At 38.6% G+C, this 13,607-nt stretch overlaps 1 protein-coding gene across 1 annotated transcript; it reads left to right on the top strand.

Moving 5' to 3' along the window:
- Positions 1-362: 362 nt before the first annotated feature.
- LOC140925861 (uncharacterized) lies at positions 363-6,124 on the top strand. The gene is made up of 3 exons (XM_073375708.1): positions 363-473; positions 3,399-3,516; positions 5,178-6,124. The coding sequence occupies exons 1-3, from the start codon at positions 363-365 to the stop codon at positions 5,993-5,995; spliced, it is 1,047 nt and encodes a 348-aa protein (XP_073231809.1). The 3' UTR covers positions 5,996-6,124.
- Positions 6,125-13,607: the final 7,483 nt, after the last annotated feature.

Below are 13,607 nucleotides of genomic sequence, written 5' to 3' on the forward strand. Positions count from 1 at the left end.
TGACGTTGATAGATAATTGGTCTTTTGCAGAATAAAACCTGCCTTTCCTGTTTTTTAGTGTTTTGATAAACCCCTCGGTCGCAGCTGAGCGCTTCTCAGCGGATAGACAGCAGCATTCATTTCCTAACAACATTTCTAACAGAGTGATAAATGACGAAGTAGGTGCTCATCGAATCTGCACCTTTATTTTAAAGCATCTCACACTGTAGCCGCGACTTAGCTTTTGAGAATGCTCTCCTATGCGATTCCTCTTTACTTATGCTTGATCTCAAGAGAGGCTTTATCAACAACAAAAACATCGTTCCCAGGGGCAATTTTTACGAAGGAAAACTCGAGATTGAAGGGATACTCTTTTAAATGGCATGTCACCCCCAGCCAGATATCATGCACTCAAGCTTGCCTCAGGAACCCAAGATGCGACTCAACAAACTTCAAAGAAACTGGAGTACATGGTGCCAGACAAGAAGGCACATGTGAGTTGAACACTGAAAGCCCATTGGATCTGATAAGTTTGGAAAAGGATTTACATTATGAATTTGGAAGTTTGTACGCTCGATACTCAAGAGACAATATGGTGAGTTTGATATCTAATTTTATTTCATTGCTTATTCTTGTCCCTCTTTACCTTTTCTTTTTATTTAAGCGTCATTTTTAGGGCCCTTTACCTTTCTCTAAGATGATTTAAGTCTCGGTGATGCTAATGCTCTAGCCACACTGCGGGTTTCAGGACGTAAAGTTATTATGAATCACAGCTGTTTGTACTTTTTCAAACTTATATTCTGTTGTTCCATAAAAGTGGAAGCCATAGTTTTGCTTACCCCTCACAGCTTCATAGGTAGTATTACAGCCGGTCTATGATGGTCTTAGATTCATATTGTTAGGGTAAAGAATTTGTAACAGTATAGCTCTGGATCTAACGTGATAATCAACAAACTGACCGTTTTGTATAGTTTTTCTTTATCACCTGTGTGTCCCAGGCATTAGTTAAGCTTTACTCTTTTCATTTCGACTACCTCAGCCATTCTTGGTCTCATGTTCCAACGGCAAGTTACACATTATATTTTTAAACCACATAAATTTATGTTAGTGAAACTTTAATGATCGCTGGACGGACACACAATCTGTCATGCACACAATTATTTGCTTTATATTGGCCACTCTCATCGATTCCATTTTTAAAAAAGGGTAGAGTAAATTCGCAGTAATAGAGAGATTTTCATTTACGGAGTCAAAAGAACGAACTTTATTGCAAAAAAAATCCTAGCAATCTGCAGAAACTCGATCGCCTAGAATATCACCTGAATCTCATTAAAATAACTCTTTTTCTTAAACTCGCCTAGTTTCTATTTTAAAAGAGAGGGAATATAAACAAGATCAGTTATTCACAACCGGTGTAGGTTGACAAGAGGGCTAAATGAAAATGGCACATATCGGAAATACGTTGAATAGGAAATTAAATTATTCGGTGTTTTTTTTCTTCCAAATTTTAATGAGACCTTTATTGTCACCCGCTCAGAACTTAGCAGATATCACAACCACGAACCCCATCTGAAATTTGACTAATTATGGATTACAACATCTATTCAATATAATTTCAACTGAGGAGGTTAGAAATTAAGGCTTTCTGTCGCAAACCTTTTTTCCAATCCATCCACGAACATCAAATACGCACAGCATGGAGACGGATCACACAGTTGGGCCTAAAACAAAAAAGTTTAAATACATGTATCTTGAAGTATATCTGGAAAACAAAACAAAGATATATGACAACCTTTTTGCCACAATGACTTTCTAAAAGATAATTAAAGGGTAAATGAAAGGGTGAAAATTAGGGACCATTTCAGTACAAAAGTTCCAAATGCTCATTTAATATTTGCTCCATTAAAGTGCAAAGAAAATAGCGTCGAAAACATTCTGTAGTTCCGTAAATATAGTTTCTGACTAGAAAGCAAAATTTAAGTGATAAACGTGAAACTCAGCCCTTTCACTGTGTGTCAATTTGATTCAAAATCGCGATGATAAATGCTCTTTTTTATCACGGATTTTTTAAGTGGATAAGAAAAAAAGAAAACAAATATTTGACTTTCATAACTAATAAATTTAGTTTAATTATCTTAATTTAAAAAACTGCATTTGTACCAGTCAAAATAGACGTCGTATTTGAATTAATATTGTTTAGTTTGACTAGAATATAAAAATTTAACGGAAATAGTTCTCTTTTTTTAGCCGATAAGAAGCTGGAAAAAAATATCATTCTGCCCTCGCGCTGCGGTAGTCAGGAGTTAGAGACTAAAAGAATATTTTATATCCAAATTAAATCTGTCCTGCTTTCAAAAAATAATTGATTTGAAAAAAAAAAAGAAAGAAAGAAATTGCACATATTTACACATTTTTGATGATTGTGACGCAGTGTCGCCATTTAGCTAGCTCGCGTGTATATGATTCTGCACTTCGTTAATATTCCGGATTTACAATGTTTCTAAATGGAGGTTTTCGGGAAAATATTGTCGATATTTTATGGGAAGAGTAGATCTTGGGGAAGGCAAATAGGATCTGAAGTCGTTCGCAGGTAATAAACTTCATTTTTGAGGAAAGTTCCATTTATAGTTTAAATTTCGATCTTTTAATGTTACCCCTATCTCAAATGCATGGTTATCTCCTATTTTCTATTTAGATTTAACAACCAGGAACTCTGAAATTTTACATTGATAGAATTATAATCCAGTGAAGTCCAACGAAAGTTACCAGGCGCTCTAGCCAATTCCACAACTCAATCGTGAATTTGCGATGGAATCTAAAGGGGCTCGCCAAATATGCCGTAAATGACCTAATAAACGCTTTTTTCCACATAAACGCCTCTTATCTAATAGACACCACCTCTACGCTCTTAAAATTGTATTAGACGCCTCTTTCTAAACGCCCCCGTATGAGAATTGTACTCTAAAATACTAAGAAGTGGAAAAAAGGAGCAAAATCATTTCATACATTCAGCTTCTTGCTTGATTTACAGGGCTTTGTGTATTTCGTTCTATTGTTCAATGTCAAGTTCAGAGTAAGGATAGACTAACAATGGCAACACAAAAACCCTGAGCGATGATTCTGGCATCGGTGTTGGGATTTGAAAGAGCGATATGGATCTCTTGATGACCTAGAAATAACAATTGGTGGATTGGATATTCCGCTATTTTAAAGCTAAACTCTCTTGATAATATTATTTTTTTCCGAAAGCATATTACTTCTGCTGTGCTTTTTACAGTTTTGGGAATAAACGCCTCTGTCTTTTAAACGCTTCCTATCTATTAAACGCCCCCACTTGGACCCCTTGAATGAAATAGACGCCCCGGGATAGTGATGATTTTAATCTCGACTTTTCAGTGTATCTCCAAATTTTATCTTAGGATGACTCATGTCGATGGATTGGATGCCAAAACAATGGTGCTTGCGTAAAAATAAACGAAGAATATGAATGCGAGTGTGGTGTCCAGTGGATTGGGAAATTTTGCGAAACAAAAAACAGTGAGTATAATTAGCGTTATTTATCCTTAGCCTGCGTGGAAGCTCTTCATTTCAGAATCGGTTGCGGGCTAGCAAAAGTTCTTTCACAGCTTGACGGCGTGGGATCTTACATTAGAGAGATTTAGAGTTACATTTACGGCAAACGTCAGATTCAAGTGGTGAATTTCTTAAAATAGATAAAAAGATAAAAGATAAAACTAACGTGAAGCTACGAATTTTGGGGTGAAACTAATTAACAGAAAAGTACAAGTTAAGGTAAAACTTGGTCTCTTGGTACAAATTTACGTTTACCGTCAACGTGAGTATAAATTTCTTTAAATCTCGTTATTTGCAAATGAACTCCCCTCTGGTAAGCATTTCATCCCTGTTTCGTTGCAGTTTTTATTTACAACTTTGCTCAGGAAAGGTGCAAGAAAATCAAACGGGTTATCATTGAAAGAACAAGAAACGTTACTCGCCTTAGAGACATTTTCCATTTCTTAAAAGGCAGGGCGGTTACGTTTGAAGCATATTCCTCGTTTTTCAGAAAAAAACAAACAAACAAACAAACAAACAAAAACAAAGACATCGTTTTACCGACTGAAGAATTAAGTTAACTGATGGTGTTGTATTAGATTGCCCTTCTTACACGAATTTCGTGTTGGATTTACCATTCAAAAAGCTACTATTGAAATGATTTTCTTTGGCTTCAAAGGAAAAAAAAATCATGGCAAATGTAAGGCACTGAATTTTGAACGAATGGACTACTTAACGATCACTCTACTAGTCTCAAGGAATGGGAAAGAGTAACATAACACACAACTAGGCAAGAGGGATCCTGGGTTCTAAGTAGCTGCGACACGAAATAGGCTCCTGTTTTGAAACATGCTTTGCGTTGTTTTGTAGGTTCATTTGTTTTTATCTCATAACGGGAAAAGGAATTCGATTGATCGAACATAAAACTGTTTTTCTTTTTCTTTGCCCTCAAAAACACCTCGAATAAAATCATAGATCAGAGACTGCTAAATTTAGAAACAGAAACTAATGATTGAGTAAAGGCCGTCAATCACCAATATCTTGTATTTGGTTATCCCTTTTAACTTTATAATGGTAATGGCTTAATCCTCTAGAAAAATTGTAACTCAAAAAAATGTTGAAACCAATACACCCTTAATTCATGTCGCCTTTTATTAAAAATAATTAGCTGGTTACATCTTGATGTAGCCTTTCGCGTTGCAGGTGGCCCACCGGGCCGTAAGCTTTATTAACTACTTCAATGCGTTACAAATCACAAATGTGAATTCTTCCACCTCATCCCCCGAAATCATCCTACATTTGGGTGTACTTCGCTTTTCATAAACTCGCACGCGCATTCTGAAGTTCAAAAGCCAACTGACGTTTGCGTTTTTCACTTTCGCTGCCGTCAATCATCTTAAACTGACCTCTTAGAAGACATAATTTTACTTCAACGGGTTCAAAAGGTCATGGTTTGTGATTTGTTTTGGGTGGATTTCGATCCGTTTTGTTTGTTTCAGTGTTTCAAGGTTCGTTGTTTGTGATGAAAACTATGATTGACGGCAGCGAAAAACGCAATGGTGAAGGCGGCTTTTAAATTTCAGAGTTCGCGTGTTTTTGAAAAGCACAGTAATCCAAGTTTTGACAAAATTTCGGTTCATAACTAGGGTGGTACAACTTCACGACGCTGGGGGCCACAGGAAAAAATGGTCCAGTTAGTGCTGAAGGATATAAAGGCACTCTACTCCAGGAGGTACAAGTCACGAACGGTGTCCAGGAGTGGCAGGTGCCAATCGCAGGAAAGTACCATGTAGAAGCTTGCGGAGCATCAGGAGGGGACGGAATTGCGCCCAAGAAAGGAGGCAAAGGAGCAAAAGTCAGCGGCATAATAACACTGTCAAAGGGAGAGAAGTTAGCCATACTGGTGGGACAAAAGGGATCAACACAGGATGGAAGTCACCCAGGCAGTGGGGGTGGTGGAACGTTTGTTTATCGTTCACCGAATAAATTAAATATAATTGTGGCTGGTGGAGGAGGTGGTGGAGGAAAAAAAGATGGTCTACCTGGAAATGATTCACCGGATGGCAGTGGTTCCGATGACACGAGAGGCACTAACGGGGGTGGTGGTAAGGTTTGCCGAGCTCTAGGTGCAGCTCATATACCAGACTCTGGGGCTGGGGCTGGTTATCTTAATAACGGGGGCTGCATTGAAGGTGGAAAGCTTTGCGGGGAATTGCATTGCAGTAAAGGGGGAATTTCTTTGGGTCAAGGTGGAGAAGGTGCTACGAATTGTGATGGTGGGTTTGGTGGAGGAGGAGCTTGTGGTCTTTTCCCTGGGGGAGGAGGTGGATATTCAGGGGGTGGAGTAGCCCCTGACAAGGTGGCAGGGGGAGGTGGGTCATACAAGGCCGACAGCACATGGAAAGTGATTAAAGGAGGCTGTCAAGATGGTCATGGTTACGTTTCCTTTACCGCAGAAGAGTAGAAAACTTTCAGTGACTTTTTCTTTAAGCTTGTCTTACTTTAATCTAAACTAAGTCAGCTTGAGCAAGGTCATAATGATAAAATCTTCAGACAATGGAAAATGTTTCGAAATGTATGATTCTGAAACCGCTCCCGGGCCCGTGAAATTCCAATTTGGGTGCTTTGTTTCTTTTTGCACTTCTAGTGTGACTGGCTGATACTGAGTGAAAGTTACAGGAAATGAACTGAGGGAGAACATGTATCTGTGGAGGAAAAAAATGGCGTACTTCAACTCATAATTCCTACTAGTATTATTTCTTCTTGGGCGTACCCGCAAATCTCCCCCCCCCCCGACAATTGTACGAGGTGGGGTTGGGGAAGCAAGTACCCCCTCGAATTTTTGCTGTGTTATAGAACATTAATCTTTTCGTAGATAGCCTGTGACGTGATCTATATCATGATTTCCGTATCATGGGTAATGACGTTGTTTGGGATCTGTGAAGACAAACAAGATTTCTTGAGGTTATTATAAACGTCTGAAAACACATTTTGTCAAACAAGACTTCACCTGGTGTCACTAATGCCGGTAATTTTTCGAAGCCATAAGAAACAGACTGTCAAAAAATGTTACGGAAATGCCGAGGAATAAATGAAACTCATATTGAAGAGAATAGATTCTGGCATACCGCCACCACACCCCAACCCCTTTCCACGTACGTCCCCGCATGTCCGAGGGTTCAATAAGATTTTCAGCCTTGTCTCGATTTTTTTTTGGCTCTGATTCTTTATGAAGATTTTTTACTAAAAGACGGACGCCAAGATTAGCTTTTGCTACCTTTTGTCAACAGGGGATTTGTTCAAATAACGTGTAGATTTAGCCAGGGCTAAAATCGAAGCTCCCATTAATAAATTTATAATTGAAATCAAACAATAAACTTGTAGTCCACAAATCAGTTAACTTAAGGGCACATTCATGTGACTTTTGAGGGCAAGGCAAGTGATTTTATAGTGAAACATCTTACAGCGAGTTGATAGCCTTATACATGTATGTACACCCAAAAAATAGCAATTATCTTCGCTCACATTCAAGAGCCATAATGGCTCATGATCACAATAGATTGGGCCTGGAAAACAAATTCTTGGCAAACAAATCAGGCCGAATTTTTATGCGTTAGACAAGTTTACTTTACAAAATCTTGCCAACAAATCGGGGGGCGGGGGGGGAGGGGGGTGTAAACCAACCTTTTATACTTTTTATACATTACATCTGAGGTGAAACAGTACTATTTATCATACAGACCTCGTGTACCGAACTTGCGGGGCTCAAAATAGCTCGGTTAAATCATAAATCCTTCTTTTATTTAAATTACTATCCGCTCGTGTGTATATATATATATATATATTTAACAATTATTCCACGAGGGCGCGTTGGATATGAGATGATACGAGTTGACTATAATCATCTCATATCCAACAAGCGCGAGTGGAATAATTGTTTTATTAAAAACGCCCACAAAATCTCGCTGAATCTCCCCGACTAGAACAAACCAGAAAAGACAAGGGACTTCCGCTATTCACATGTCACACGTCTATCAAAACTGTCAACGCGCAAACGGATTCGCCTGGACTGCATGAATGAAAAATCAAAACATTGTAGCGATGAGCATTAGCTTTTTAAAAACTCATCGGGATTCAAGGATTTTACACAGCAGAACAGCTAAAAAACCTGGCAGTTAATGTAAAGGAAAAGAATTTTTAAGTGACAGCCGTCGAAATTACTGTGAATTTGGATTTTCGGTGCAGTTATAAAAGTACGAACAACGGAGAAAAACTATTACCTCGGTCGCTTGGTATGAAGTTGTTTGAAGCCACAAGCTGGTTTTGCTGAACGAGAAAAGAAGCTATACTGCCGCCTCGATTGCTCTAGTGAATGGCTGCATAGCCTGTATTCGTAGCTGGTTACTTGTGATTTATATTCTTGATGTCGGATAAACAAGCCGCAGTTATCTATCGGCGAGTGACTCGATCAGCGAATGGCTTCGCGATCATGAAGAAACAACACTTGTCTTCTTTCGTAGCTGGTCAAGGTACTTTAGTTCCATGTGTTTTCATATGTTTTTCGACAAACTTTCAAACAAGCTCTTGTGGCTTTTTTGTTTGTTTTTGTCTTTTTTCTTTCCATGAAATTGCATTTCTAGTATTCTAACAAATGAATTAAAACTATTTGCTTCGGGCGCTGTTCTATCCTCCGCGACAAAAAATCTCAGCTACAATCAGGGACAAAAGTAGTTGACACACTTGTTTAAAACGGGTGCTTTTAGCAAACATTTAATTCATCTATTATTTCATTCTTTTTAAACGCCGTAAATCCCCTCACCCCCCGAATCAATGTTGTCTGAAGTAAAAAAAAGACTTGAGGGTCCAAAATTCAACATTGATTTTGGGGGGGAAGGGGTTGGGGTAGACAGGGGAATGGGATAAGTATATCCACTATGCAAAAAGGGGCCATTTTACGGAAGTGTGCCAACACTTTTGTCCCTCATTGTCTGAATGCAAAATTGTGCTACTGCACACAAGTTGAGCCGTGCATGACACTGATTTTAACTGAAATTAAAGAAATCAAAGACATAATTATGTTATTGGTAGTGGGGGTGACATTGACTTATTCACGACCGAATTATAGGGCCAATTGGAATTACGTGATGACGTAATAAAAGGGCTGCGATATCCAGAATTAACGTCGATATGGTTTACAAGCTAAAAACTAACGCTGAAACTCGCGCACATGTACAACTTTTGATGAATTTCAAGGGTACGCGTACTGAAAATGTTTTTAATAAAGTGAATATTTCTCGTTCTTCACTTTATCCGATGGTTAAGGCGCAAACAATCACGGGTAGGGTAAGGATTGACACGTAGTGGGGATAGTCACTGGCCGGCCACGGAAATATGGAGCGTTAGTGCGGAGCGGCCGTCACTGCGTTCAATATCGAAACTACGGAAAAGTGAAGGTAAATTCATGGCCAATTTAATAAAAAACTAAGGACAGCGTAGCAAACATTGCAAGTGTCCACGAAAACAATTACTTTCAATCCCACCTCGTGACACCATGAGTGACATGATAACGCAACGCAAATAGCGTGACATGAGCGCATATGGCTGTGTATTTGGACTGTATTTCTCAAGCGAAACCCTGTGTTTTTGTCTATTGTCGGCAGAGAAAATGAAAAGAGAGCTTTGAAACGTGAACTGGTATTTGACTCTCAAAGAAAACGACAGCTCAAACTGAGGAAAACACTGCTTCCTTCGTGTTACAACGGTTAACCACGTTTCGGAAAACGAAAAGTAAAATGAGTCTGTTATGACCTCTTAATGTCCATATGTATTCTCGTGGTTAACCGTTGAAACTCCTTATTTGCACCACATCGCTGGAATTTTTCTTGCCAAGAATACGTATTGCGAAGTACTTTCTACATAGCGGAATCTTCTTTTGCCTTTCGTGAGGAATTAGCGCATAAAAAAGGAAAATTTTCCAGCGCACGGCCGTCATTGATCACATGTTATCCCGCTTTCCTTGTCATCAAGTGAACTTCTGGGCAAAAGTAATTGCTGTTTTGGCGATGACGCAAACTGGTGTGTCTATCTTGAAAACAATTTCTTTGGTATTCTGTGATTTACGAGCTGGGAAATGAAATAGTTGTCCATCCAACATCAATAAAAAAATTATGCCACTGAATAAATGGCAGGCGGTCATCTAAAATCATTACAAAAGTACATTCCAAAACCTGGTCTAACCTGTTCGACGCCTACCTACGCTAAAGGTTTGGATCACTTAGGTTTGAAAAGGTCTCCAAAAAAAACACACATCTATATATAGGACATAGCACAAACGGCTGGCCCATCATTTATGAGGTTCATAACCTGTATATTGTTCACGTCCTTTCACTAATGGCACAAGTCAATGTCAAAAATAATGCATGTCCCCTCAGTTACTCTGCAGTACTTCATTCGCTTAAGTTAATCATTTACCAGAACAATTTCCATTGCACCTTAGTGTTTCCATCCTTTTTCCACTATTGATAATACTTGTGAAAACATTACATCCGCTGCAACGGCATTGATCATAACACAAATGATTTCCTCTCGACCCCACAGGGTATCAGGAACGCGCGCGGAAGTACAAGATTAAGTGATGACATACGCTTCGTACATTTTACTCTACGTATACTACAAATCAGGACGAAACTTTACAAATTGTTGTTTCTAAAAAAAACAATTTGGCCCATAGAGTAACGTCATCGCACAAAAATTCAGCAGCGTCAAAAATCTAGCCGGAAAACACAGATACATATTTCAGACAATCAGGGACAAAAGTAGTTGACACACTTGTTTAAAACGGGTGCTTTTAGCAAACATTTAATTCATCTATTATTTCATTCTTTTTAAACGCCGTAAATCCCCTCACCCCCCGAATCAATGTTGTCTGAAGTAAAAAAAAGACTTGAGGGTCCAAAATTCAACATTGATTTTGGGGGGGAAGGGGTTGGGGTAGACAGGGGAATGGGATAAGTATATCCACTATGCAAAAAGGGGCCATTTTACGGAAGTGTGCCAACACTTTTGTCCCTCATTGTCTGAATGCAAAATTGTGCTACTGCACACAAGTTGAGCCGTGCATGACACTGATTTTAACTGAAATTAAAGAAATCAAAGACATAATTATGTTATTGGTAGTGGGGGTGACATTGACTTATTCACGACCGAATTATAGGGCCAATTGGAATTACGTGATGACGTAATAAAAGGGCTGCGATATCCAGAATTAACGTCGATATGGTTTACAAGCTAAAAACTAACGCTGAAACTCGCGCACATGTACAACTTTTGATGAATTTCAAGGGTACGCGTACTGAAAATGTTTTTAATAAAGTGAATATTTCTCGTTCTTCACTTTATCCGATGGTTAAGGCGCAAACAATCACGGGTAGGGTAAGGATTGACACGTAGTGGGGATAGTCACTGGCCGGCCACGGAAATATGGAGCGTTAGTGCGGAGCGGCCGTCACTGCGTTCAATATCGAAACTACGGAAAAGTGAAGGTAAATTCATGGCCAATTTAATAAAAAACTAAGGACAGCGTAGCAAACATTGCAAGTGTCCACGAAAACAATTACTTTCAATCCCACCTCGTGACACCATGAGTGACATGATAACGCAACGCAAATAGCGTGACATGAGCGCATATGGCTGTGTATTTGGACTGTATTTCTCAAGCGAAACCCTGTGTTTTTGTCTATTGTCGGCAGAGAAAATGAAAAGAGAGCTTTGAAACGTGAACTGGTATTTGACTCTCAAAGAAAACGACAGCTCAAACTGAGGAAAACACTGCTTCCTTCGTGTTACAACGGTTAACCACGTTTCGGAAAACGAAAAGTAAAATGAGTCTGTTATGACCTCTTAATGTCCATATGTATTCTCGTGGTTAACCGTTGAAACTCCTTATTTGCACCACATCGCTGGAATTTTTCTTGCCAAGAATACGTATTGCGAAGTACTTTCTACATAGCGGAATCTTCTTTTGCCTTTCGTGAGGAATTAGCGCATAAAAAAGGAAAATTTTCCAGCGCACGGCCGTCATTGATCACATGTTATCCCGCTTTCCTTGTCATCAAGTGAACTTCTGGGCAAAAGTAATTGCTGTTTTGGCGATGACGCAAACTGGTGTGTCTATCTTGAAAACAATTTCTTTGGTATTCTGTGATTTACGAGCTGGGAAATGAAATAGTTGTCCATCCAACATCAATAAAAAAATTATGCCACTGAATAAATGGCAGGCGGTCATCTAAAATCATTACAAAAGTACATTCCAAAACCTGGTCTAACCTGTTCGACGCCTACCTACGCTAAAGGTTTGGATCACTTAGGTTTGAAAAGGTCTCCAAAAAAAACACACATCTATATATAGGACATAGCACAAACGGCTGGCCCATCATTTATGAGGTTCATAACCTGTATATTGTTCACGTCCTTTCACTAATGGCACAAGTCAATGTCAAAAATAATGCATGTCCCCTCAGTTACTCTGCAGTACTTCATTCGCTTAAGTTAATCATTTACCAGAACAATTTCCATTGCACCTTAGTGTTTCCATCCTTTTTCCACTATTGATAATACTTGTGAAAACATTACATCCGCTGCAACGGCATTGATCATAACACAAATGATTTCCTCTCGACCCCACAGGGTATCAGGAACGCGCGCGGAAGTACAAGATTAAGTGATGACATACGCTTCGTACATTTTACTCTACGTATACTACAAATCAGGACGAAACTTTACAAATTGTTGTTTCTAAAAAAAACAATTTGGCCCATAGAGTAACGTCATCGCACAAAAATTCAGCAGCGTCAAAAATCTAGCCGGAAAACACAGATACATATTTCAGACAATCAGGGACAAAAGTAGTTGACACACTTGTTTAAAACGGGTGCTTTTAGCAAACATTTAATTCATCTATTATTTCATTCTTTTTAAACGCCGTAAATCCCCTCACCCCCCGAATCAATGTTGTCTGAAGTAAAAAAAAGACTTGAGGGTCCAAAATTCAACATTGATTTTGGGGGGGAAGGGGTTGGGGTAGACAGGGGAATGGGATAAGTATATCCACTATGCAAAAAGGGGCCATTTTACGGAAGTGTGCCAACACTTTTGTCCCTCATTGTAGCTTCCAATTTTAAACTGACGCGTACACCGACCATATATGGAGAGCATGGTATAATAGCTCATATACCATAACGGCGAAGCCAATCAAAATGTTAGAATTGCATTATCCAATGATTCAGTTTTTAATAAATAAATAAATAAATAAATAAATAAATATATATATATATATATATATGGGGGGGCAAGTTCATGCCCCCACAGAAGCCGATATGTACTTGGAAACTTTAGAGTAACGTAGCTTAAAACCCGCTTATATCACATTTTTTATAACGACAGATAATGCCTCTTATATAATGTTTTTGTTACTTAGCAACCCTTTCAACAGTTTCATATAACCTGAACGCATTTACCATAGCAACCATTTAAATTTTCGCTTTTAGCTGCCAGCCTTCCAATTCCAACAGTTCAGTCGTCAAAATTGCCTGATGAGTGTGGTCCTTGCACCATACGAAACAGTTCTGTAGCAATAAAACGATGCGCATATGATTGCTCTTGAAACCTGAACTTCTGTGAAGTTATAGCTGATGCTCCTCAATCAATTGAGTCGAGCGCTCTACGAAATACGTTCTACTCAAAAAACGAATTTATATATATATATATATATATACAATGAAATGACGAAATTCAAATTGATCATCAACTAAAGTGCTCAATGGGTTTACCAGAGCTTTGAATAGATATGTAGACTTGAACTAGGTCAAAAACATTAACTTGCTACTCAGAGTTTCATGCTTCATGAGAAGCAATACTTCTCCTACAGACATAAATTACACTTCAGTTGCCTGATGATTGCTTCTCATGAAGCATGAAACTCTGAGTAGCAAGTTAATGTTTTTGACCTAGTTCAAGTCTACATATCTATATATATATCTATCTATCTATTTATATATATATATATATATATATATATA

This window comes from Porites lutea, chromosome 2 (genome assembly GCF_958299795.1).
Source record: "Porites lutea chromosome 2, jaPorLute2.1, whole genome shotgun sequence".
In the NCBI taxonomy this organism is placed as follows: Eukaryota; Metazoa; Cnidaria; class Anthozoa; order Scleractinia; family Poritidae; genus Porites; species Porites lutea.